The sequence below is a fragment of the Asterias amurensis genome, chromosome 22 (assembly GCF_032118995.1).
Source record: "Asterias amurensis chromosome 22, ASM3211899v1".
Lineage (NCBI taxonomy): Eukaryota > Metazoa > Echinodermata > Asteroidea > Forcipulatida > Asteriidae > Asterias > Asterias amurensis.
Genome location: NC_092669.1, coordinates 1,838,532 through 1,865,467, shown reverse-complemented (window position 1 = coordinate 1,865,467; position 26,936 = coordinate 1,838,532). Strand labels below are relative to the sequence as shown.

General features: G+C 39.8%; 2 protein-coding genes across 3 annotated transcripts in view; both read left to right on the top strand.

Annotated features, from left to right (window-relative positions):
* Positions 1–24: 24 nt before the first annotated feature.
* Positions 25–10,495, top strand: LOC139953580 (X-ray repair cross-complementing protein 5-like). The gene is made up of 15 exons (XM_071953042.1): positions 25–78; positions 731–926; positions 1,424–1,546; positions 1,763–1,817; positions 2,017–2,107; positions 2,440–2,626; positions 3,107–3,270; positions 3,781–3,877; positions 4,398–4,512; positions 5,060–5,277; positions 5,873–5,984; positions 6,737–6,898; positions 7,911–8,014; positions 8,867–8,941; positions 9,655–10,495. The coding sequence occupies exons 2-15, from the start codon at positions 741–743 to the stop codon at positions 9,766–9,768; spliced, it is 1,803 nt and encodes a 600-aa protein (XP_071809143.1). The 5' UTR covers positions 25–78; positions 731–740; the 3' UTR covers positions 9,769–10,495.
* A 1,998-nt stretch (positions 10,496–12,493) lies between these two features.
* LOC139953637 (transcription factor ETV6-like) overlaps positions 12,494–26,936 on the top strand; it is a 19,662-nt gene continuing 5,219 nt past the window's right edge. Inside the window, exons 1-6 of one of the 2 annotated variants that reach the window (XM_071953133.1) lie at positions 12,494–12,851; positions 16,744–16,772; positions 18,176–18,440; positions 20,254–20,460; positions 22,652–22,795; positions 25,694–26,593. In XM_071953133.1, the coding sequence (XP_071809234.1) occupies positions 16,758–16,772; positions 18,176–18,440; positions 20,254–20,460; positions 22,652–22,795; positions 25,694–26,593 (1,531 nt within the window). In that variant the 5' untranslated portion in view covers positions 12,494–12,851; positions 16,744–16,757. Of the gene's footprint in view, positions 12,852–16,743; positions 16,773–18,175; positions 18,441–20,253; positions 20,461–22,648; positions 22,796–25,693; positions 26,594–26,936 lie in introns of both variants that reach the window. The other variant, XM_071953132.1, reaches the window with a different exon arrangement.

Genomic DNA, 26,936 nt, shown 5'->3' with positions numbered 1-26,936 from the left:
TTTACGTCATATATATTACGGGTCAGAGGTCACGCTAGAGCGGCACGCAAGGGAAGGCAAGTCACTGAAGTAAAAAATGTAAGTCTCGTCTGTTTATTTTCATCATGGTTTCTTGTTTTTTTAAATATCAGATTAAAGTTAAACGAAACTTGGAAGCAATATGTAATACTCAAGGACATTTTGTGTAGTTTTGTATTAGAATTAAGCTCTGTAAAATTAGTTTGGAGAGTGTTGAAATTTTGTTGAGTTAAACCTTATCGTTGCCTATGTGTGTTTTATCTATTTCGTGACAAAAATAGTTAAACCTTAGTTTTTGCATAGAACTAGCTGTGTTAGCTTTTACAACGTTATTTATTAATTGTTCACAATTCTGGGTTACATTTTGTGTATTAAGGATATATAGAATTTACCAGCAATATTAATTCCATTGGTTAATGGTTTCCTAATCAAGCAGACTCAGAAGTCAGTCAGACAGAGAGAGATTATTAATTGTTGAGAATGCATAGCTTAGGTTGTGTTTTCACTTTTCAGCTATACGTGCAGGCATGCATATGCAGGGGTCCTGGTTCATGCCTTTTTATCATGGGGTGTAATTTGTTAAGATTTTTTAAACATTCATATTTTAACTGACATTGACAATCCCTACCATAACAATACATTATGAGGGCAGCAGGGCTAGTAGTACTTTGAACAGCTCACTGTATATAAATTTATTTATTTATTTTGACAGTACATAAATCATGAGCAATTGGGGTCAACCCTTTGGCTATGCCGACGGTAGCGATGATGAAGATGAGGATGGTGAGGGAGGGTACCAGCAAACCTACAGTAACAAAGACAGTCTAATCTTCCTGGTAGACTGTGGGGAACCAATGACCAAGAAGAGCGTACCCGGGGAAGACAGCCATTTCCAGCTTTGCATGAGGGTAATGAGTGACCCCTGTCTTCTACATTTCTATTCAATTCTGAAAACGAGTCTGCAAAAGATTCTGCTTCACCAAAGATTCTTCTTTAAAATTTTAAATATTTTTGTTAATTATTTCATGACTTAAAAAAATAAATGTTCGTCTTCTCTTTCCCATGCTCAACCTATCGTATCAGGCTGTTAAGTGCGCATCAGTAGGCCTACTCGTTTCGGTTGTATCAGCCCGATAAGCTTGTCAAATGGCAGCCGATAAGCAAAACATAAACTTGTTTTTGTTTTTTATTTTTCAGATCAATAGGCCTATCACAAAAAAAACACACACACAAAAACCATTTAGAATGCCTCAGATTTCACAGGGGAGGGCTTTTACAACTAAAGATAAACACCTATTAAAAGTTTGGCCGGTATCCTCAATCAATGATGTTGTTCTTAGCTGCTCGCTGTGACCTTCGTGCTGTACTAGGCTTTGATTTGAATTGATTAATTTTTTGTTTACAGTGTGCACGTAGCGTGTTAACCAATAAGATCATTAGTAGCGACAAGGATCTGCTCGGAGTGGTTTTCTTCGGCACGGATAAGAAACAAAACAGCGGCAACTTCGAGCATGTCTACGTTCTTCAGGTAACATTATTTTATATCCTTTGTGCCAAAAATTTTTAGTTAGATTTTACTCTACTTGTTTCGTTTAAAAACACAGTTGTGTAAAAACTTGTGTAACTTCCCCATGCTAAACTAATCAGAAAATGATTTGCCTTGTTTTTATTTCTTTTTTTTTCTTTTGTGTTTTTGTTTATTTGTTATTTGTTTTTATTTATTTCCTGTTTTTTTTATCCAAAGGATCTTGACCAACCAAGTGCAGCCAGAATCCTCGAACTTGAAACGCTATTGGAGGGTAAGAAATTACTTTGTAACTTTTTTACCTCTCCAATTGCAAACAAACACAAATATATCTCAATATACAGTGAAGGTCACATGTGTATTCAAACTTCTTTGGGACCACTTTGTTACCACATACCACTTCTTCTTGAATATTTCTCTGTCATTCTTCATTACTTCATCGGAATTGGAATTATTTGTTTGATTTTCCTCAGATGGTTTTGATTTTGAGGCGGCGTATGGACATAACTCGGGATACTCACTCAGTGACGCTCTGTGGACCTGCTCAAACATGTTTTCGCAAAGGTATTTCAATGTTAAAATTTATTTAGGTTTCTCCCCATGCCCAATGCGAATTGGGCAGTTACGTTTTTTTTATTATAATTTATTTTAAATCAAAATCACAATAAAACAATGCCCCAGATTTCATTACAAGGGCCTATAAAACCAAGTGAAAACAATTTAAATTCAGTGTAATAAGGCAAAACTTCCAAAAGTTATTGAAACCAATATTTGTGATATATAATTCTGCTGAAAGGGCTCCCCGTAATCAAAACATATCTGCTTACAGGCTTGTATGATGTTATCCCCTGTGCGAAGAAACTATTAAAAGATTACTGCTTTTTTTATTTGCTTAGCACACAGAAGATTGGCCATAAGAGAGTTCTTCTCTTCACAAACAACGACGACCCTCACCCCAACAACTTAGCAACACAACGCCAAGCCAAGACAAAAGCCAAAGATCTTCACGAGATCGGAATCGATGTTGAGCTAATGCATCTCACACAACCCGGCAAAGAGTTTGACCTCTCAAAATTCTATCAGGTACTGTCTTCAGGGACCTTTCTGTACATCTGTGTGATGAGAAGCAATTTATGGTTAGAGATCAGTACATTTAACCCTTTAACTTGCCTCTTTTTAGAACCTGGGCCGAATTTCATGGCTCTGCGTACCGAAAGCAAAGAAGCAGGGAATTGGGCCCTTACATCAAGCGTGTTTCAACGGTTAGCAGGGAACTCTGGCTTCTGAGCACATGTCACAAGGCATTCTTCACGTGCACAGCTAGTGCAGAAATTCAATGCTTGCTAAAAGTAAGCGGAGAAGCATAAGCACAGAGTTCGGCGGTAAGCAGAGCCATGAAATTGGGCCCAGGTGAAGTGAAGCAAATCTTGGTATTTTAATTAAATAAAGCACAACAAACACTCACACATTCCTATTTGAACACCTAGGTGAAGAGAAGGAATTCATGGTTAGGTGTCATGCACAAACGCCATCGTCTTACTACCCAATTTTTGTTTGTTCTAGGATATAGTATTTTCTCCAGACGATGAAGACCTCGGGGTCATTCCAGACCCAGCGGAGAAGTTTGAGGAGCTGCTGATCAGGGTTAGAGCAAAGGACCACAAGAAGCGTTCCCTGGGCAAGCTGGCCTTGACTCTCGGTGAAGGATTGGAGCTTGGAGTTGGAGTGTAAGCTACCTCTATTATTTTTACCTGTGTGCTGAGTAGATTGATTCACCACATACTATACGGCTGGCATAGTTTATCTATCATTCATAAATACCCCCGGCAGTTTCTCTACTCCTATTGGTGGAGAGCGCGTCACGTGGGGGTGTTTAAACGGTTGATAATGACCAGTGTTTATAACCGGCTGGCTTCCGCGTGCATGAAAGAAACTATGGCAAACATGCCAACCTGCAGTATAATATCATGTGATGAATGCATCAACAATGTACATAGTCAACCCTCCTACTGTCTGACCAATTAATATCATCCATTGTGGTTTTGAATGACAGAGGAAATGCCAGCTTGTAGTATAATATCATGTGGCGAATGCATTTACACAGTACACAGTCGACCCTCCTACTGTCTGAACATTTAATATCATCCACTTTTTAAAAATGATTTTAATGGCTTCCGTACAGAAATAAGGAACTGCCAGCAGATATTGATACTTTTATTTGTTTGTCCCTTACATAGGTACAACCTGGTCAGGCAACAAAACAAACCATATCCCGTCAAACTTTTCAAGAAAACAAACGAGCAGCTAAAGCCGAAGTCACGGATGTTCTGTGAGGTAGGTGTAAATTGGCCAAAGACTTATATTTTTTTATTTTTTTTATTTTTTTTTATTTTTTGTTAGGTGTATCAGCAAAATATTCTTGTTTTTTAACTGAAACTTTTAGAGGTGTTTTTATTTGTATATTTCTTGAGATTGTTGCCTATATCCTTAAATTGACGAGACCCAACCAATGACACTACCTTTAAAGATACTGCACACTATTGGTAATAGTCAAAGACCAGTCTTCTCACTTGGTGTATCTCAACATTTGCATAAAATAACAAACCTGTGAAAATTAGAGCTCAATTGGTTGTCGAAGTTGCGAGATAACTATGAAAGAAAAAACACCCTTGTCACACAAAGTTGTGTGCTTTCAGATGCTTGATTTTGAGACTTCAAAATCTTAGTCTGAGGTCTCGAAATCAAACTCTGTGAAAATTACTTCTTTCTCGAAAACTACGTCACTTCAGAGGCAGCGGTTTCTCACAATGTTCTATACTATCAACCTCTCCCCATTACTCGTTACTTATCGTAGGACACCGGGGAACTATTGATGCCAACAGACATCACCAAGTATCAGGTCTACGGCGGAAAGAACATCGTCTGTGAAAAAGAAGAACTAACGGAGATCAAGAACTTTGGTGAATCAGGTAAAACAAAATGATAAAAAAAAAATCAAAATTAATGTTCTCATATTGTGAAGGAGAAAAAAATGCATTTAAAAAGTTCACTCTTGGTTTGTTCGAATCCGAGGATAGAACTTTCAGGTTGTGGGTATGTACAGGATACCAGTCATAATTGGTACATGTGACATTGTAGATTGGCTGGTAACCTGGCTGGTACTTTGGTAAGGTACTTTGGTGAGCAAAGGTTTTGTTGTGCTTTGCAACTTTTGAAAACTCACGATTTTAGCTTCATATTCATATATATGTATTCTTTTTGAAGAAGCCAGACCTTGTACAAGCTTTGGACTTCTATTCTGAGACCTTCCCATACTATTATTAAGTTCCGATCAGTAGTTTTCCCTTATACATTGCCTAATGGTATGGAAATAAACCTCAAACCTGAAATCGGGCCTTGGTCACTAAACAGGCCAAACCCTGTTCAGCTCATCCCATACAATGAAACATTGAGGGAAAATGCAGCATCCCATCAAAACCAAATTCACAGTTAGCCTTTCTTGACAATTCTTCCTAGGTCTGCTCCTCATGGGTTTTAAACCTCGCAGTGCCATAAAGCGCCACTACTACATGCAGCCAGCTCAGTTTCTCTTCCCCGATGAGAACGTCGTCAGAGGAAGCACGAGTCTCTTCGCTGCTCTCCTGAAGAGATGTCTCGCGAGGGAAGTCGTCGCCATTTGCCGGTATATTCCACGGAAAAACACACCACCTGTGTTTGTCGCACTTATACCTCAGGTGAGGAAAACTATTGGATAATGTACAGTGTTGATATTCTTCCTACTTTTTTCTGATTTTGTTTTGCCCTTGGGAAAAATAAGAACAAATTGTTGTTATTAAAGACACTGGACACTTTTGGTAATTGTCAAAGACCAGTCTTCTCACTTGATGTATCTCAACATATGCATAAAATAACAAACCTGTGAAAAGTTGAGCTCAATCGGTCAACGAAGTTACGAGATTATAATGAAAGAAAAAACACCCTTGTCACACAAAGTTGTGTGCTTTCATAAGCTTGATTTCGAAACCTCAAATTCTAAATTTGAGGTCTCGAAATCTAATTCGAGGAAAATTACTTCATTCTCGAAAACCACTTTACTTCAGAGGGAGCCGTTTCTCACAATGTTTTATACTATCAACCTCTTCCCCTTACTCGTCACCAAGTAAGCCATTTTAAAAATAAATTATTATTATCATTATTATTATAGCAGGGCTTTGAGTTTGGTACGCTCGGCAATGATACTCCACATATAAATAAGTTTCTGTAAGAAATTATTAACTTTGTTTTTCTGTCTGACAACTTTTTTTTTTTCTTTCTTTTTTTTTTTTTCAGGAAGAAGAACTTGACGAACACAATGTCCAGGTTACGCCTCCTGGATTTCATCTTTTGTTCCTTCCCTTCTCGGAGGATTTCAGAAAACTTACCCTTCCGGAGCAAACTCGAGGTGAGACGACAGGCTAGCAGTCAGTCAAAGATTGACTGTTAGAGGATCGGTATGATTTCTTGTTATCACGATCCACCAATGAAAGATTGTGTTTTCTTTTATGCTGTTGGATCAAACTCTGTTACATAGTCTCAGATCTTGAGGATATTGCCGAGCTACATGCTAAGAGCAAGGGTTTGCTCTGGTGTGTCTGGAAGTGGCTGCTGAATAACTGAAGTACCTTGTAAACTCTTATCAGGTGCTTCATATTGCAGTCTCCTAATTCAAAAGTTTCAAAACCAGTCTTAAAGTATTTCTGTTTGTTCTAGCGCCTTGATTACTTTATACGACATACATTAAAAAAAAAAAAAAAAATTATGCAAGTCGCCCAAAACAAGGCTAAAAGCCACTCTAGGTTAAGGGCTACAAGGAAGAAAATATAGACATGCAGAAACTCAGTGGAGCTGAAGGTAGGAATTGACATTCCTCCTAAAAGATGGAAGATCATAGGATGAAGGGAAACGTGCACCAGACAAGGAGTTCCAAAGAGATGCAGTACGAGGGAAAAAGCTACTGGAATAACTCTTTGTTCTACATCTCGGCACAGCCACAGTATAAGGATGAGAACAAGCAGAAAGCCTGGTCACACGCTCAAACACCCTGACAGGAGGAACAAGGTTGGATAGACCTAATTATTATGTTTATTTATTTTTATATTAAACAATCTGAATAATGATTTTTTTTTTGTCTGGCGTGTTTTTTGTTTTTTGCAGCCACCATTGCTCAAATCAACAAGGCCAAGGATGTTGTGAAGAAGCTGCAGTTCAACTTCAGGAGCGAGAACTTTGAGAACCCGGTTCTGCAGACGCATTACCGCAACTTGGAGGCACTGGCACTCGATCGAGACAAACCTGAAGAAATCACAGATCTTACAGGTCAGCAAAGTCTTTGGGGTGTCGTGGCCGAGCGGATAAGAGCACCGAACTCAAGTTCAGCAGAGTGTGGGTTCAAATCCCGGTCGTGACACTTGTGTCCCTGAGCAGGACACTTAACTATAATTGCTTCTCTTCACCCAGGGGTACCTGTGAGGGCAGAGATGGTACTTGTGATTGATTTAGCCGAGTAGCGCATATTAATGTTGCACAGGCTGCATACTCCCCACCAGGGAGCTGAGATGGTTTAAGGAGTGAATTAAGGCCCAGTGACCAGGGGTAATAATGTGAAGCGCTTAGGGACGCCCTCCGGGTGTGAAAATCGCTATATTAAAACGGGTTATTATTATTATTATTATTAGTACACAAATTACCATCAATATCAGGTTTCATTCAAAAGTTTAATTTTGTATGCCCGCCTTGTCCTGTGTGAGTGTGCGTGTTTATGTACATGTCAGCAATCATTGCCAGATGATAACTCTAGAAGGACTTGGCATATCAACTTCAAACTTGGTTTGTGGATTGGTCTTTGGATGCCCCAGAAGACTATTGTGTTTTGACCCCTACAGCAAAGGTCAATGTCATTATGGCTAAGACAAAATAAATAACTCAAAAGATGAATGTGATTAATCTCAGCCGGACATTTGTATTTGTAAACACACTATTAAGTTTTCTGATTTGTTTTCCTCATGAAAAAATATGTATTATTTTTATTAAACGGCCTGAAAAGTCTATAAAAGCCTATTCCATATGTACATATTTAAATATCATGTCTGCATTATCCTGATGGAATTGGTAGAAACGGTTTTAAAGACGGCAGGACTCCAGTAGTAGCATTTACTGCAAGTGGTTTATTCACAGCCCATGACATCATCATACAGCAAGGTTACGATGGCCTATTAATGCCACTCCATAACAGAAACGGTTAACAGGAAGTCACAAATTTTGTTTATCCGTTAAGGAAGATACAAGTAGATGCATAACACTATTTTTTATTTTTTGTTTTTATCCACAGCGCCTAAAAATGAAATGATCAAGAAGAAGGCTGGAAAGGTTCTTGAGGAATTTAAGGAGCTGGTCTTCCCGGAGGGATATGAACCCGGTGCTAAGCAGCGGAAGGTAACTCACAGCATAATGAAGAGCTAATCTTCTCTATAGTCGATGTGACCGGCATACCGCTGGGCAAAACCTTTGTGTTTTGGCAGCCTGCTAGAAAGTGTATGCAATCTTACCATGACTACGCTCCTTTATGCCCGGAGAAACATGACGTATACAGTGTTTTTTCAACAGAGGGCGGTTTTAGTGTAGACATAGGTCACAGCGTCTATACATGACCAATTTAGTTTCAAACTGCTAATAATCTAAAAATATTTTTATTTTATTTTTTATTTTGTCACTAATTTAACCAAGGTATGTTTTTAATAGACTATCATTGAATTTAATTGAGTTAAATCATAGTGCCATATTTCATAGAACTGCTTTAACGTGCATTACATAACACAAGGGACCAGTTCTGATTTAGGCCCCATCCAAAGGACACGGCAATGATGGTTTAGTGTCTTGCTTCAGGACACCAGTGTCACGACTGGGACTCGAACCCACACTCTGCTGATCAGAAACGCCAGAGCTTGAGTCCGGTGCTCTTATCCACTCGGCAACGGCACTGGGACTCAAACTCACACTCTGCTGATCAGAAACACCAGAGCTTGAGTCCGGTGTTCTTATCCACTTGGCAACGGCACTGGGATCCGAACTCACACTCTGCTGATCAGAAACACCAGAGCTTGAGTCCGGTGTTCTTATCCACTCGGCAACGGCACTGGGACTCAAACTCACACTCTGCTGATCAGAAACACCAGAGCTTGAGTCCGGAGTTCTTTTCCGATCTGCCACATTACGCCATAGTGCGAGGTATCAAGATATGATATTTCTCTTGAGTTTGATTTGACAAAGTATTCTCTTTTTACTTAGGTGGGAGGTGGTGAACCTAAGAAGCCCAAACCCACGGTTGACGTTGATATGAATCAATATGCACAAGATGGAAAGGTACAGAAATTTGGAATAATATGTCCGTATGTTTCTGGAAATAAAACCAAAGTTGCTTTTTAAAGCTACTGGACCCTTTCAGTTCAGACAAAAATAAAAAAGTTCACAGATTTACAAATAACTTACAGGGTTTACAGAAGGCAATGGTGAAAGACTTCTCTTGAAATATTATTCCATGATATGCTTTACTTTTTGAGAAAACAGCAAAACAATATAAATTCTCGTTGACGAGAATTACTGATTTATTTGAAACACATGTGATGACATGGCGAAACGCGCAGAAACAAGGGTGGGTTTTCCCGTTGTTTTCTCCCTACTCCGATGACCGATTGAGCCTAAATTTTCACAGGTTTGTTATTTGATATAGAAGTTATGGTACAAAAAGTGTGGGCCTTGGACAGTACTGTTTACCGAAAGGGTCCAATGGCTTTAAAGGGGCCCTATCATCATGATTAAAGCAGGGCTGTGGCTCTACATGTACATGAAATTATAAACACTAGCCCAGTTACAGCACACATGCGCATGGGCATCCAAGTTTCCACTTGCCACTATAACAAGGCCTTTGTTATTTCATGGTTCACATAAAATGTTGATACTTTTCTTTTTGACAACTACCAAAGTTCTCGCTCAAAAATGTCAATGATGTCTTTTTAACTTGAACTATGACCTCTGATTGACCTCTGATTGACCTCGTTTTTGATTTGTTCTTTTAGCTTGCAAAGCTGACGGTTGCTGTCTTGAAGGAGTTTTGTACAAAGAATGGCCTCGCCTCCGCTGGCAAGAAGAATGACCTCGTAGAGACCGTCAAGAACTTCTTTGGGGTCTGACCTTGAGTCAATCAAATCATTAAATCAAAGTCGTAAATGTTTATAGATGTTGCGAGAGAATAATGGAAGAAAAAACATCCTTGTCGCACAAGTTGTGTGCTTTCAGATGGCTTGAATTCGAGACCTCAGAATTCGAGACCTCAGCTGAGGTCTCTAATTCAGTTGAAATATTTTACTGAGCAATTACTTCTTTCTCGAAAACTACGTTGCTTCAGAGGGAGCCGTTTCTCACAATGTTTTATACCATCTCCGCGCCCTTGGAAGTAATACAGCCTGTGCTGCCAATTATGTTGCGCACCAAGCTAAATCAATCACAAGAATGATTCGTGACCTCACTCACACCTATTAGCTCCTGGGCAAAAAGAAGCAATTATGTTCAATTGTCTTTTTCCTGAATAAAAGTGTACTCTGGAAGTGTTATTCTTGTGAACTTTTTCAGAACAGTTTTGTGCTTTAGTATTTCTTCAAAACATCACATTTCTCTGATCTTTAAAGCAACACTCGTTACCAATGCTGCCTGCTTTTAGAGCAGAGACTCTTCACAGAAAGTGCATCGAGATGACACCTTTAAAGGAATGTTACAGAATTGGTAAGAAGAAAAAAAAACGCGAAGATCACAGATTTACTTAAAACTTACACGGTCAAATAATGATGATAGTAGAAAACATCCCTTGAAATATTTCTACCGATATGCCATATTTGATGAGAAATAAATAATTTAACTTTGCGTTTGGAGTTCATCGCTCAGTGAGCGTTTTATTATTTTTGTTTTTTGCATCAATGTTATGCAAATTGTGTAATCGGTTTTTCACTATTTTCTTGTGACCAAGACGGCCGGTCGACCTCAAACTTCAGGTTTGTCAGTTTATGTATACAGTGGATTACATAAAGTGCTTACACTGCCAGCAACTGTTTTGTAAGCAAAACCAACTCTGTAATGTTCCTTTAAAATGAAGTATCAACTCTTAAAACTTTTAGTATTTTGTAGTTTTAAAGATCTTGGGTCATCGACAGATAAATAAACAGGAGGAAATTTGTAAAAAAGATTGTTCTTTGTGTTGTGTTGTGTTTGATTATTACTTCTCACAATGGTTTTAGGCCAATCAAAGATAAGATTTTGTTTCTATCAGTGCCCTGTAAAGTTTAGATCCAGATGAGATATTATTTTTATTTTTAGTCGACTGAATCCCCAGCGTCTATACAACAACCCCCATTTGTAATCCAGAGTGCCTTTTATTTGATATTAAGATCACTAAAGGCAGAGGACACTATTAGTAATTGTCAAAGGCTAGCCTTCACAGTTGGTGTATCTCAACATATACATTAAATAACAAACCTGTGAAAATTTGAGCTCAAACTTGTGAGATAATAATGAAAGAAAAAACACCCTTGTCACACGAAGTTGTGTGCGTTTAGACGGTTGATTTCAAGACCTCAAGTTCTAAATCTGAGGTCTCGAAATCAAATTCATGGAAAATTACTTCTTTCTCGAAAACTTTGGCACTTCAGAGGGAGCCGTTTCTCACAATGTTTTATACCACCAACCTCTCCCCATTACTTGTTACCAAGTAAGGTTTTATGCTAATAAATGTTTAGAGTAATTACCAATAGTGTCCACTGCCTTTAAGTCAAAGAAACGGAGAGTCATGGCCGGGTGGCCAGTATACTGTTTCTGAGCAAAGATTATATAGAGCACCGAAGGTGCAAGATGCGGAACTCGGGCTGAAATGTGAAATCCCATTGGACGCCATTTCGGCAAGTAACTCTTTTGATACAACAATAGATCAGTGCAGGTCAATGCAGACAATAACCATTCCTATCAATGACAAACAATTCATCACTTGCTAAAATGGCGCCCATGCGTATTTCACGTTCAACAATAGATAAAGCTTCAGTTCTGCATCTTATGCGCCTTCGGCGCTCTGTAATCTTTGGTTCTGAGCTCTGGCATTGTCAGCAGCAGTGTTTGGGTTCGATTCCAGTATGACACTTGTGCCCTTGAGCAAGGCAAGACACCTGACCGTAATTGATTCATAAAAAAATGGGAAGGTAGTGCATTCTGCTCTACCAGCCAGGCTCCTAATGCTACAGACTTTATGTAGAAAACTATAGCTCCTCAATTGTCACAAGTGGTTTGACTTTACAAATTTAAATAACCTGCAGACAAAATACCTCCGCATACATTGTCAACTGATTTGTTGGCCCTATTTGTACCCTTTTTTATTGTTAAACAGAAAATGGTGCTTGGCCAGATGATTGTCAAAATGTTATTTTGGCACTTCTCCATGTTAAAATTAAGATTTTTCTCTTTTTCTCTCTTTTTTTTTCCCCCTTATTAAATTGGACCCTGGATAAAGGACCACCCGAATGCACCCCCCCCCCCCCACGACCCGACAATAAAGATACTTTTGGTCACGTGTCTATTTGGCTAGCTAGGTCATAGCGTGCATCTTGTGGATTATCCTATTTTCTGCAGAGGGAAATCCTCAATTTTCCCCCACATAATTTTTCCCTTAACAGCGTACATAGCAAATTTATTGCATTGAGACAAAGGTGCATTTTTTTTTGTGTGTTGTTTCCGAGAGATTGGTTAAACATTTTGAAGAAGAACAACAAAAATAGTAAATAAACCAGCCATTTAAAAAAGCACAACGGATTGAGAGTGCCTCTTTAACCATCCGGGGCCTACTTCCGGATTTGGGCTGTAGTTTTCTGTACACACGGCCGGAGGTACATTTCCCCCACGTTTGAATTCCAAGAATTTATTATTTTGAGAGTTAAAATGTCATATTTAGATTTGTTTATCAACGGACGCGAGACTGCATTTGCAGTTGCAGTGAATAAAGGCGGAACTGTGCTAAGAAATGCTTATTCTGGTTTTCCCCGTGCCTGTCTCTGCCGGTTTCTGTTGTTTACCGAGAAGTTAGAGATTGACGACCGCAGCGGAAGCGTCGTAGGAATTTGACCGGTTGTATCGGTCCATTCAACGGGGGACGTTCGGCGTTGAATTCACGCTGCTCTAGATAGCTGTAGGAACAACGGTTTATCGCGAGGTTGATCTGCTCAAGAAAGGTTTGATTAAGGTTAGTGCAAATGTAACACTTTAAACACTGTATTTGTTTATGAATAATATGTTTATTTTTGTTTTTAATAAATTTCTGACATGGCATGGTGGGCCAAATTGTTTTTAACCAATCAATGCATAAATTTAAAGATCTATTTATAATTTTATAAATTGACAAAACAAAAATCAATTTATGAACATGGCAAATTGTATTTGTTGTATTGTGCATTTAGTTTTTGATGTCAATTTAAAGATCATATCGGTCCTAAACACTGCACCGCAGGCATGCTTCTTGTAGTCTAGCCTTTTTTGTAGGCTCTAACTCTAAAAGAATTCATTGGACCAGTTTATTTTATTAAATAAGTTAATTTTAATAATACTATTCTGTACATTTTATGAAGATGAATCCCATTTGTCTTCAATGCCGAGGTACTTTTCTTCACCAGAGAATTTGTTACAAGATGTTGTACTTGTATGTAATACAAAAAAAATTATAAAAATGAGGAGTTCAACACTGACTATCTACAGTTTCAAAATATTTTGACATTCTTTCTGAGCATCGCAAGCACTATTATTATAGTATAATAACATTATGACTAAGCAAAAATTTTGGATTTGTCTTTGTGGGTATTTTTATACTCAACAAACTTGTAAATTTACCAGACTGAATGTTAACAATTGAACATAATTTCTTTCACACAAAAAAATATGTTGTATTTAACACAATACATTGAGGTATTCAAAGTTCTGAAAAACACAAGACCGACAGGCGACAGACTTCTGTCATGAGCTTACTGGCCTGAAGCTAAAATCAAGTGTCCTTGAGCTTGCGGTCTATTGTTAAATTTGAGCCGTGATGTAAGTTCAATTCAATTCACATTAATTTTCACAAAAATATGGGGTTGTTTCATTGATCTGTACGAATTCCCAGCCCCCCCCCCCCCTCCCCCAGCCCAAGCTTACTTACGTAAACCCTTCGTACGTTCCACATGTGGAGAAATGAACTTCAACAATCCCTGGAACCTAATCTATCACCACCACCTAATTATCATTGAACCTTCTTGAACATTGCAAGTCACATCTGCTCAAACTTTTAAGAGGTTTTCTGGAAAAGTTTTAGCTAGAACTGTTTAAAGGGAGTGTCATGCTTTGATAACCTTGACAGACAGTTTTGTATTTTTTATCTGACTTGAAGTCTGGTGATTTGTTTTTAAAGATGCTATGTCAGATTTTTGGCCGATTTGACCCAAAAATTTTGATTTAAAATTCAATAGGTATTTTGATGGGGGTCGAGTTACAAGCTTTCATTTGAGCCATTGCTCGAAAAAGTCCGCCAATTATTAGTAGCAGTGAAATAAAGTGCTCAAAATTAGTTTTTGTCGGGATCCCAACAATATATTACGTGACCAATTCTTATGTGTTTTATAAGAAACGTTTTAAATTTTTGTCATGGTTCCTGACCATTAAAAGTAAAAGTTGAACTTTTTTTCGGGTGATACCCTTTGAAATACCATTCACTCAAAAAAATCTATTTTTTAATGTTTGGGGCAAAAAATCTGACGTAGCATCTTTAAGTGCAGGGTTCGACATTAACATTGGACCGCAGGCCGAGTCCAGTGTTTTTAGCATTTGGACAGTATACTTTCGACTGTACAAGTCCGTGCTCTTGTGTTTTTTAATTTGAATCTAGACCTCATTGCATTTTTAGTACAATTACTGTACAATGTGTTCTATGACATAGTGCTACATCTTCTTTTAACAAGTGCTTGTTCAAAAATCAGCTTCAATTTGAAGTATTCTTATTTTGATTCAGGTCTTGTAGCAAATTCTCTGTTTCGGTGAATGTTTTGAGCTACAAGTGCTCAGCTAGACTTGTCAAGTACCCAAATGCTAAAATCATTTGCCCTGGGCCTGCGTCCCAGTGTTTAAAATGTCAAAGTCATGGGCCCAAGTTCATAGCGCTGCTTAACACAAAAATTTGCTTAGCACAAAAATTTCTTCCTCGATAAAAACAGGATAACCAACCAAATTTCCACTTGTTGCATATTCAGCTGTTGTTTGCTTATCCTGAAAATCACGTGGAAATTTGGTTGGTAATTCTGTTTTTATCAAAACAAAATATGTCATGCTAATCAAATTTTTATGCTTAGCAGCTCTATTTCATAAGCAAAAATTTTGCTTAAGCACAAAAATAGCTCGCTTATTTAACACATGTTACTGTTCCAAACTTCATGCCATATACATTGCTTGTGACTGGTATTTAGCTGTTGTTTACTTAGCATATAACAATTGAGTGGAGTCTTGGCAGGTAATCTGATTTTACTAAGCAAGTATTTTTTTGCTTAAGCAAAAATTTGTGCTTGAAGCAGCTCTATGAAAGTGGCCCCTGCTCTTTATCTTTTGACCTTGGATTAGTTTAGACTATAACACTCACACAACTCCAAACAACCTTTTGTATTTTCCACCAACCCAGAAGTTCTAGAAACTCAAACAAAGTCCATTAATATTAAAATCAAACAGAACAAACCAAACAATCACCAGGTAGCTTTTAGGGAAATCCCCTTCATGACCACCTACTTAAAGTTTGTATCAGACTCTTCCACTTTCAGGAAGGGGTAAAAATCAGTGGCAGTCTGAATACTGTTTGTGAATTACTCTTTAAACAAGGTTAACAGTGTAGGTTTACAAATTTAAAGGAGCACTCCAGTCACTTTTAAATCAGGCCTTTGGGGTCTCATGGAATTGTGAACTCTCACCCAATTACTACCAACATACCCTCCTCTCAGTATAATGTAAAGCGTGTGCAGAACTGACAGAGGCTGTAATTGATAGTGATAGTATTTTTATGTATACTATAGCCACATGCCGTCTTTGATCATGATGGTGACAGCCCCTTTAAAGCCATTATACACTTTCGGTAAAGTATTGTCCAAGTCCCACACTTCGTGTCACAACATATAAAACAACAAACCTGTGAAAATTTAGGCTCAATCGGTCATCGGAGTTGGGAGAAAATAACGGGAAAACCCACTCTTGTTTCCGCGCGTTTTGTGTTTCAATCTGTTAGATGTACTCAATTTTGAATTTTGTAACAAAATTTATCTGTCCTTTGCAATGTCTGAAGGGACACACAGCAAATACAGTTGACTTCATATAACATTAAACTTTAAAGGCAGTGGACACTATTGGTAATTACTCAAAATAATTGTTAGCATAAAACCTTTCTTGGTGATGAGTAATGGGGAGAGGTTGATAGTATAAAACATTGTGAGAATTGGCTCCCTCTAAAGTGGCGTAGTTTTGGAGAAAGAAGTAATTTTCCATGAATTTGATTTTGAGACCTCAAGTTTAGAGGTCTCGAAATCAAGCATCTGAAAGCACACAGCTTCGTGTAACAAGGGTGTTTTTTCTTTCATAGTTATCTCGCGACCAATCGAGCTCAATTTTGCACAGGTTTGTTATTTTATGCGTATGTTGAGATACACCAAGTGAGAAGACTGGTCTTTGACAATTACCAATAGTGTCCAGTGTCTTTAAAGGCCCTGATGGACACCTTTGATAATTGTCAAAGACTGGTCCGTCTTCTCACTTGGTGTATTCTCAACATCTGAGGTCTTGAATTCAGTTCAAATATTTTTTTGAGAAATTACTTCTTTCTCAAACACTATGTCACTTCATAGGGAGTCGTTTCTCACAATGTTTTATACTATCAGCTCTCCATTGCTTGTTTACCAATTAAGTTTTTAATGATATTTTGAATAATTACCAATAGTGTCTACAGAAGTGCCTCCAAACAGTGTCCCTGACTGTGAGTGTGAAAAGAAAACATACTTACATCCTATGTTAACATTGTCCTCTTTCTTTTTCTCCCCTCCCCCTGACCCAACCCATCCCATCACCCTCACTAACAGGAGAAACAGTATTCATGAAATATTCACAGGTAAGTTTTCTGAGTGGCACAACTCCATAATACTGTAAGCTAAGGAAATGCTGCTTAGCCATTTTTGTTTTTTGCTAAGTTTTTTCTTTCTTCTTAAAGACACTGGAATCTATTTGTAATTGTCTAAGACAAGTCTTCTCACTTCGTGTACATGTATCTCAACAACTAAATTGCAAACCTGTGAACATTTGAACCCAATCGGTCGTCTAAGTTGCGAGATAATAATGAAAGAAAAAACACCCTTGTCACACGAAGTGGTATGCTTTCAGATGCTTGATTTCGGGTCTTAATATCAAATTCACATATTTTAGTGGAAAATTACTTCTTTCTGGAAAACGATGTAGCAAGCACGAGAAAGTTGTGCTTAGTAAATTGTTCTGTTAATAACAAGCAAGCATGAGAAAGTTGTGCTTAGTAAATTGTTCTGCTGTAATAACAAAATTGTCAGAAACAATTTTTTTTTAGCCAGTTACCCATTTTTGCTAAGCAACAGTTTTCTAAGCTAAGCAAAGTACTGTTTGACAGCTTTATGAAACCGTGCCCTGATACTTTTAGTTTAAAGTTGTTTTATGTTGTTCAGGAGCAACTTTCATAACTACTTTAAAAAAATTAGTTACATTAGTTGAGTGGGCTTAGAAAAAGAGGGGAAACTTCCTCAATTTGCTGGAGGAGGGTTTGTCAATTTCTCTATAAAGCACAACATCAATAAACAGTATTGTCCAAAGGTCCACAATTCGTGTTTCACAACTTATAAAATAACAAACCTGTGAAAACTTAGCCTTAATCGGTCATCAGAGTCGTGAGAAATTAACGGTAAAACCCACCCTTGTTTCTGTACGTTTTGCCCTGTCATGACATGTGTTTTAAATAAATCTGTTATTCTTGATATCGAGAATTGTTATTTGTTTTAATGGTTTCTCAATATTCAAGGGAAGTCTTTCACCATTTACCTTCTGTAAACCCTGTAGGTTATTTGTAAATCTGTGAATTTTTAATTTTAGTTCTGTTCAGAAAGGTCCATCTTGTCTTTAAGGGAAGGTATTTCATTGGCTATCAGATTGCTTTATGATTTACGTTGCTGTGTATAGATTTGTTCTTTGTGATCTGGACTCGCTCATTATTCTACTGCCGCGAGAGACTACTTAGTTTTAAAAACGGAACTGTTCCGCTTATTAACAACTACATGTACCTTTGGAGGTAGGAAATAGGCCGGACTTCTACTTTCATTTTATGGTGGACGGAGGGGGGTCTTCCTGTTTTTAATTTCACTGCTGCAGAGCTTAATTGTAATTGGTCATTCTAATTACCAAAACAGCTGATGTCCTGCCTCATATCTTAAATTTAAATTTTGAAAAAGTTTTGCCCAAAACAGGGATTTATTTCTTTGTTATCTCATTTTACAGTTGATGTTTCGTTCGGCGGAGCGAAGGGTTGCCACGGATGTAACTGTACCCCAAGCAGTCCCAGCATTCCAGTTCCGGTTTCTACCCTACGCTACATTTGATGCGTTGAGTACCGTTTGTCAGCGAGACTCCAACTGCCAGACTAGCCCTTACTCGGATGCAGCGAGCGAAGCGATGTTCACTGGCTCCCAACGTTATTTACCTGCGTCTGATCCAGGATCACCGGTTCCCGTCAGGGTTACTGCGTGCCCTGAAAGTCTTATGGGTAGGTTTTGGTGTTTATAACAATAATTATAGTAATAATTATATTTAATCATATAATTTTTTTTAGACGTAGGTACTCCCTTGTGCATATCCCACCGTTGTAAACAGAAATCAGTTTTTAACAAAAATCAGTTGTTTAAAAGAAAATAATAACAATAAAAAATCAGTTGTTGAAAAAAATAGCTTAAGTAGGATTTGAAACTTTGCATGGTGGAGATAAGATATAGAAGAGTTTGCGGTAACACCATGTAATAATCTCTAAATGAGTTGGGGTGGTTCTGAAAAGAACCGTTGGTTTAAGTCGACGTTTCGATCGGTATGCTCTGATCGTCTTCTGGATCAGCATACTGATTGAAACGTTGAGTTAAACCAACGGTTCTTTTCAGAACCACCCCAACTCATTTAGAGATTATTACATGGTGTTACCGCAAACTCTTCTATAAAAAATAGCTTGTTTAAAAACAACAGTTGTTAAAAACGCCCTGTTATTTTCAAAGGAAAACACTTTCTCATGAAGCTCTGAAAAGTTCCCAAAAAATAATGTCACTGGTGGGCACGGAAATTCTTTTTAGAATACCCCAGGAAGTGTTTCACTAGGCAGACTATTTTAAAGTACAATCATGAAACAAAACTAAAAGGATGGAAGTACCAGCTTATGAAAACACTATTTGTTTTCCTGTGAACCTTTATTTTGATGGTCATGAATACACTTCTCTTAAGTGAAGCTTCCTTAATTTGTTGATGCAGGCGTGAACCTGTGAGAAACTTTGATTACATAAATACAAAACCTGGAAGCTTTGCAGGAAAAAAAACATGAAACTCCTTCATGCCTGGCTAAGTGGGCGTAATTTATGGTTGTGCATAACATGGTGGGAAACTCCCTTTGACTTAAAGGCAGTGGACACTTTTGGTCATTACTCAAAATAATTGTCATCATAAAACCTTTCTTGATTATTAGTAATGGGGAGAGGTTGATAATATAAAACATTGTGAGAAACAGCTCCCTCTGAAGTGACGTAGTTTTGGAGAAAGAAGTAATTTTCCACAATTGATTTCGAGACCTCAGATTTAGAATTTGAGGTCTCGAAATCAAGCATCTGAAAGCACACAACTTCGTGGGACCATGGTGTGACAAGGGTGTTTTTTTCTTTCATTAATATCTTGCAATTTCAACGACCGATTGAGCTCAAATTTTCACAGGTTTGTTATTTTATATGTATAAATATGTTGAGATACACAAACTGTGAAGACTAGTCTTTGACAATTACCAATAGTGTACAGTGTCTTTAATCAAAACTCAACGGAGCGGACGTGAAAATGAAACAAGAGAATCAAGTCCTGAAAGTACAGTACTGTTACACATGTGTCAATTTATGGCTTATTAATTCTTACAAATTTCTTGAGGAGAAACTTTTTGAAACAAATAACTGGCTTTTTCTGTGATGGGCAGCTTGTTATAATAAAGGAATTTGATACTTTTTGTAACACAAAACACAATGCCCGCAGATTGACATTAAACTTACACAGTTTGAAGATAATGATGTTAAACCATGTCCGATAATAACTGGTAATATTACATTTTATTGAATGATTTTTGTGACTTGTTTTTCTCAAAAACTCCAGATTCTTAGCAATTTAAGGGAAGGCAAGGTTTCTACATCATTATCTTCAAACTGTGTACGTTTAGTGTAAATCTGTGGACATTGTGTTTTGTGTCCGACAAAAAGCACCCAGACCATTTAAAAGACCATAAATAAATAAACTGATAAAAAGCATTTGAATGAAATTTTCTCATTTCTGTTGTGATTGTGCAGGTAAACATCCCACAAGTTGGTCAAAAGATGATGTGGAGGAGTGGCTGGATTGGTGTGTTAGAGAGTTTGAACTGGATGATGTCCAACAGAAGAAGTTCTCTATGAATGGAAAAGCCCTCTGCATCCTTTCCAAAGAAGGCTTCCGTTACCGCGCCCCTAATGCTGGAGACTTCTTGTATGAACTCCTCCAAAAGCTCCTCAAAAGAGGTGGGTTGATTATAAGTTATCGCACAAGCGTGTGTGAAATACAGTACAACACCCCCCCCCCCCGATTCACTAAACATGTACCGTAATTTTCGGATTATAAACCGCGCGGCGTATAAACCGCACTTCCCCAAAATATACAAAAAAATATTTAGGTGTCGGCGTATATGCCGCGCGGCGTATAAACCGCGACCAAAATAAAAAAAAACCATGAAAAAACTAACCTCAAAACACGGAAGTGAAGTACGCAAACCTGCCGCGTTACGGGTGATTTTTTTATCTCACACTATCAGTCCTGAGTTATACTTTTTTTCCATCAACAACCCTTTTCAAGAATTTGCGATTTGATGATCGGTTGTGTTGACCATGTTTTGTGAACTTCTTTGGCAACAAACTCTCTTTGAATCAAAGATCGGTCGACAACGCACACCGAGAAATAGTTGAACTTTGCCCTGCATCGCATCGCCCTCTGTTGACAAAAGTTGTCCACGTTTGATTAGACTGGGCCCCGAGCCTCGAAGCGTGGGTCAGACGTTCAAGCTATTTGTTGTACAATGGGCAGCCGCTCTACTCGATCCGTCCGAAGTCTAGCCAAGATTTTATGAATGGAACTATCACCGGCCAATCAACAACGGCCAATCATCAAACGGCCAATCACCGCATGCGTACACACAAAGGGGCCGTGCTTGTTTGCGGTCCTCTTTGTGGCAATGTGCAGTGACAGGCGGGCGGCACATCAGTCAGTCTTGTATAGTTGCCGCAATGTGGGAGTTGCGTCTTAGAGTAGAAATGTATTGAAGTTTACACTATTGATCGTAATTGAAATGATCTATTATAGGATAGCATTCTTTTTGTAAGCTGGCAGCACCCCCTTTGTGTGACCACACTATTGTTTGTGTTGGGTAATTATTGGTGAAAGTTACAACTGAAAATACGTTTATTATTGTGATACTGAAAACAACAAAATTCCTTTATAAAATATAAAAGAAATAATAATAGTGACGGCTGAAGTTGTTCCCTCACTTTTATTGTATAGCGGTAGTAATGACACAAAAGGCGCTACCTTATTGTTTGCGTAATCATAAGGACAGGGGATTCACTTTTATTAAACATCGGAGTAGACGGGAAATAAGGTTGAAATGGGTCTTTCAATAAGGGAATTAAAGAAAAGTGGTTGTTTCTCCCTCCCTTTTATTGTAGTCCCACAACGAGGATCCACAACAGATTGCAACGACGGACGGGCGGACGGACGTAGCATGTGTGTAGCAATGTATCCTGCAGCGTGCACATTACGCACACATGTACACATGCGAGTTCGTAAAGCTAGCAATCTGTTAATTGCGCTGCTCAATCTCGAAATTGCACAACAGATGTTGGGGGCACCGTATTGAGCGATGTTCGCCGACGGGTTGCGCTACGCCCTCGCATTTGCGCCGCCTGGAAATAAATTCCCAATGTTACTGGACTCAACAATCAGGGCGGTTTGAAAACGTTTTGTTTGACCCCCCGTCGCGGCATAGTTCTATGCGTACGTCCATTCACCATTCTGCTGTTGCGGTGTGCGTGGTTGAGCTGAAGAAACCGCTGGCTGACACGAGTGTAGCCTGGATGTCTGACGTCAGTATATAAAGATCGTGGGAAAAATAGACAGGGGACGAGTCTATTTCGCTGAGATACGAGTATAGCTTGAATGTCTGACGTCAGCATGTAGAGATCGCTAGGATAAATAGACGGGCACCAGTCTAGTCTAACCCGAGTTGCGCTGCGAGGGGGAGCTGAGGGCGGTTGATAAACGTTTTACAAAGGAAACACGGAATACAATTGTGGGATTTTCAACAGGATTTTGTCATCACACAGGCAGGTTTTTGTTCTCGTTGAAGAAAAAAAACATTACTATTAGAATATTTTACGAACGATCTTTCTTTTAAAAAATGCCGTTTTTTCTCTTAAATATTTATACGTCGGCTTACAAGCCGCCCGGAGAATAAACCGCAGGAGTTCAAAAAAATGTCAAAATCAACATATAAACCGCGGTTTATAATCCGAAAATTACGGTAAGCATGTTGATGCACAATACTGTTCTTTTGTTGTTGTGGGTTTTCTACTACACCCACCCCCCCCCCACCTTCATACGGATGTATATTGAAATCCATTTGAAATGTATGATTTTACCTTTCCAAAAACCACTCAGCAGACGACGAACCGACCAGGCCTGCTTATGAGCCGACTTTCAGACTAAGAACGTTGGACAAGTGCAACAGGGACCACTCAAAGAGCAGCGACGATGGAGGAATATCGAACATACCAGAACTTCTACCACTCAACCTCAAAATAACAGGTATGTTTTTGGTTCACACAGCAATCACCCTTGTTAACAGATTTCCCCAGGCGAGGAGCTACAGTGAAAGGGTATGGGTTAACCCCAGTGTTTCTGGTTCACAAAGCAAGCACCCTTTGTTGACAGGTTTCCTCAGGCGAGGAGCTACAGTGAAAGGGTAGGGGTTAACCCCAGTGTTTCTGGTTCACAAAGCAAGCACCCTTGTTTACAGGTTTCCTCAGGCTTGCAAGCTACAGTGAAAGGGTAGGGGTTAACCCCAGTGTTTCTGGTTCACATAGCAAGCACCACTGTTACAGGTTTTGTGAAAGAGTAGGGGTTAACCCCAGTGTTTCTGGTTCACATAGCAAGCATCCTTGTTTACAGGTTTCCTCTGGCTTGCAAGCTACAGTGAAAGGGTAGGGGTTAACCCCAGTGTTTCTGGTTCACACAGCAAGCACCCCTGTTACAGGTTTTGTGAAAGAGTAGGGGTTAACCCCAGTGTTTCTGGTTCACATAGCAAGCATCCTTGTTTACAGGTTTCCTCAGGCGAGGAGCTACAGTGAAAGAGTAGGGGTTAACCCCAGTGTTTCTGGTTCACAAAGCAAGCACCCTTGTTTACAGGTTTCCTCTGGCTTGCAAGCTACAGTGAAAGGGTAGGGGTTAACCCCAGTGTTTCTGGTTCACATAGCAAGCACCCCTGTTACAGGTTTTGTGAAAGAGTAGGGGTTAACCCCAGTGTTTCTGGTTCACATAGCAAGCACCCCTGTTACAGGTTTTGTGAAAGGGTAGGGGTTAACCCCAGTGTTTCTGGTTCACATAGCAAGCATCCTTGTTTACAGGTTTCCTCTGGCTTGCAAGCTACAGTGAAAGGGTAGGGGTTAACCCCAGTGTTTCTGGTTCACATAGCAAGCATCCTTGTTTACAGGTTTCCTCTGGCGTGTGAGCTACAGTGAAAGGGTAGCGGTTAACCCCAGTGTTTCTTGTTCACATAGCAAGCACCCCTGTTACAGGTTTTGTGAAAGAGTAGGGGTTAACCCCAGTGTTTCTGGTTCACATAGCTTTCCTCTGGCTTGCAAGCTACAGTGAAAGGGTAGGGGTTAACCCCAGTGTTTCTGGTTCACATAGCAAGCACCCTCGTTTTACAGGTTTCCTCAGGCTTGCAAGCTACAGTGAAAGGGTAGGGGTTAACCCCAGTGTTTCTGGTTCACATAGCAAGCACCCTCGTTTTACAGGTTTCCTCTGGCTTGTGAGCTACAGTGAAAGGGTAGGGGTTAACCCCAGTGTTTCTGGTTCACATAGCAAGCACCCTCGTTTTACAGGTTTCCTCAGGCTTGCAAGCTACAGTGAAAGGGTAGGGGTTAACCCCAGTGTTTCTGGTTCACATAGCAAGCACCCTCGTTTTACAGGTTTCCTCTGGCTTGTGAGCTACAGTGAAAGGGTAGGGGTTAACCCCAGTGTTTCTGGTTCACATAGCAAGCACCCTCGTTTTACAGGTTTCCTCAGGCTTGCAAGCTACAGTGAAAGGGTAGGGGTTAACCCCAGTGTTTCTGGTTCACATAGCAAGCATCCTTGTTTACAGGTTTCCTCAGGCGAGGAGCTACAGTGAAAGGGTAGGGGTTAACCCCAGTGTTTCTGGTTCACATAGCAAGCACCCTCGTTTTACAGGTTTCCTCTGGCTTGTGAGCTACAGTGAAAGGGTAGGGGTTAACCCCAGTGTTTCTGGTTCACATAGCAAGCACCCTCGTTTTACAGGTTTCCTCAGGCTTGCAAGCTACAGTGAAAGGGTAGGGGTTAACCCCAGTGTTTCTGGTTCACATAGCAAGCATCCTTGTTTACAGGTTTCCTCAGGCGAGGAGCTACAGTGAAAGGGTAGGGGTTAACCCCAGTGTTTCTGGTTCACATAGCAAGCACCCTCGTTTTACAGGTTTCCTCTGGCTTGTGAGCTACAGTGAAAGGGTAGGGGTTAACCCCAGTGTTTCTGGTTCACATAGCAAGCATCCTTGTTTACAGGTTTCATCTGGCTTGCAAGCTACAGTGAAAGGGTAGGGGTTAACCCCAGTGTTTCTGGTTCACATAGCAAGCACCCCTGTTACAGGTTTTGTGAAAGAGTAGGGGTTAACCCCAGTGTTTCTGGTTCACATAGCAAGCATCCTTGTTTACAGGTTTCCTCTGGCTTGCAAGCTACAGTGAAAGGGTAGGGGTTAACCCCAGTGTTTCTGGTTCACACAGCAAGCACCCCTGTTACAGGTTTTGTGAAAGAGTAGGGGTTAACCCCAGTGTTTCTGGTTCACATAGCAAGCATCCTTGTTTACAGGTTTCCTCTGGCTTGCAAGCTACAGTGAAAGGGTAGGGGTTAACCCCAGTGTTTCTGGTTCACACAGCAAGCACCCCTGTTACAGGTTTTGTGAAAGGGTAGGGGTTAACCCCAGTGTTTCTGGTGCACAAAGCAAGCACCCCTGTTACAGGTTTCCTCTGGCTTGTGAGCTACAGTGAAAGGGTAGGGGTTAACCCCAGTGTTTCTGGTTCACATAGCAAGCACCCTCGTTTTACAGGTTTCCTCAGGCTTGCAAGCTACAGTGAAAGGGTAGGGGTTAACCCCAGTGTTTCTGGTTCACATAGCAAGCATCCTTGTTTACAGGTTTCCTCTGGCTTGTGAGCTACAGTGAAAGGGTAGCGGTTAACCCCAGTGTTTCTTGTTCACACAGCAAGCACCCTTGTTTACACGTTTTTCTCCGGCTTGCAAGCTGCAGTGATTAAAGTCACTTATGCGACATCCTTGGTTTCACTACCAGAAATTTATAATAATAGTTTATAATTTCATCATTTTAATTTCATTTTCATTTTGTACAATGCTTACCTTGATCTGTTTTTTGGAGAAGTGCGCATTATAAATCCATATTTTTTATAAATTCTCTATAGATAATGGTCATGAGAGCTCCAGTAGTTCCGGTCACAGCACCCCTTATGCAGTGTTTGAAGACGAGTCCCAGTACAGCCCTCGCCCAATGGCAGCCATCCATCACAGCTACCCACCCTACCTGTCGTCTCATCCTACCATACACCCTAAGACTCTGCAAGAGCCCAGAAACGGGGCTTCAATCCCAGAGACGCACCCAGACACCCCGACCGGTCAAAACCCCCGACCAGACATCCACTCCCCAGCTCACTGCTCCTCCCCACCAAGTCGGCAGTCACCTGCGAATCACTCACAGATCGTCAATCGGAAGCAGAACTTTCCACCGTACCTTACCTCAAGACTGCCTCATCGGCAAAGTCTCACAGCAGCTGGGTTTGCAGCCCCTATCGAAGATTATAAAGATAAACACCGAAGAGAAACGATGGAAGCTCAGCTGAGTTCTGCGGAGGGCCTCCAGAATTCTAGCGCCAACAGAAGCGGAGATGCGCGGCCGATTTTACGAGACATTCTTACCAGCAGGGGTCGTTGTCCAAAATCAGTTCTGCCTTACAGTCGGATGAAGGTACAGCCAAAAGTGCACGTTCCAGTTATCCAGGAGACTGCTGCAGCCTCGACCAATGGCAACACCTGTACTAGAGTGATCAGCAACTGCACAGCCAATCAGAGGTCAGCTTCCATCAGCTCGGACACCCTCGCTCACCATGTGCCTCCTGCGCCTTTTTCTCTTCAATATCCGTACCATCTGGCGCCCTCTGTTGGCCAGGCGTTGACCTGTGAGAGGAGTTCTCCATCCGTTTTTTCAAACATGCTGAATGTGAAAGTCTTGTGTGACACTGAAGTTGAGGAAGGCACTTTAGAAATGGACTGCGATGCCAAACAAGTCAGAGTTGGTAAAAAGAAAGGTATGGACATCTTGTTATTTTAATTGTCTCTACTTAAAGCCATTGTACACTTTCGGTAAACAGTGTTGTCCAAGTCCCACACTTCGTGTATCACAACTTATATATAAAATAACAATCCTGTGGAAATTTAGGCTCAATCGGACATCGGAGTCGGGAGAAAATAACGGGAAAACCCACTCCTGTTTCCGCGCGTTTCGCCGTGTCATGACATGTGTTTATAACAAATCCGTAATTCTCGTTAACGAGAATTTATATTGTTTTACCGTTTTCTCAAAAAGTCAAGCATTTCATGGACTAATATTTCAAGAGAAGTCTTTCACCATTACCTTCTATAAACCCTGTA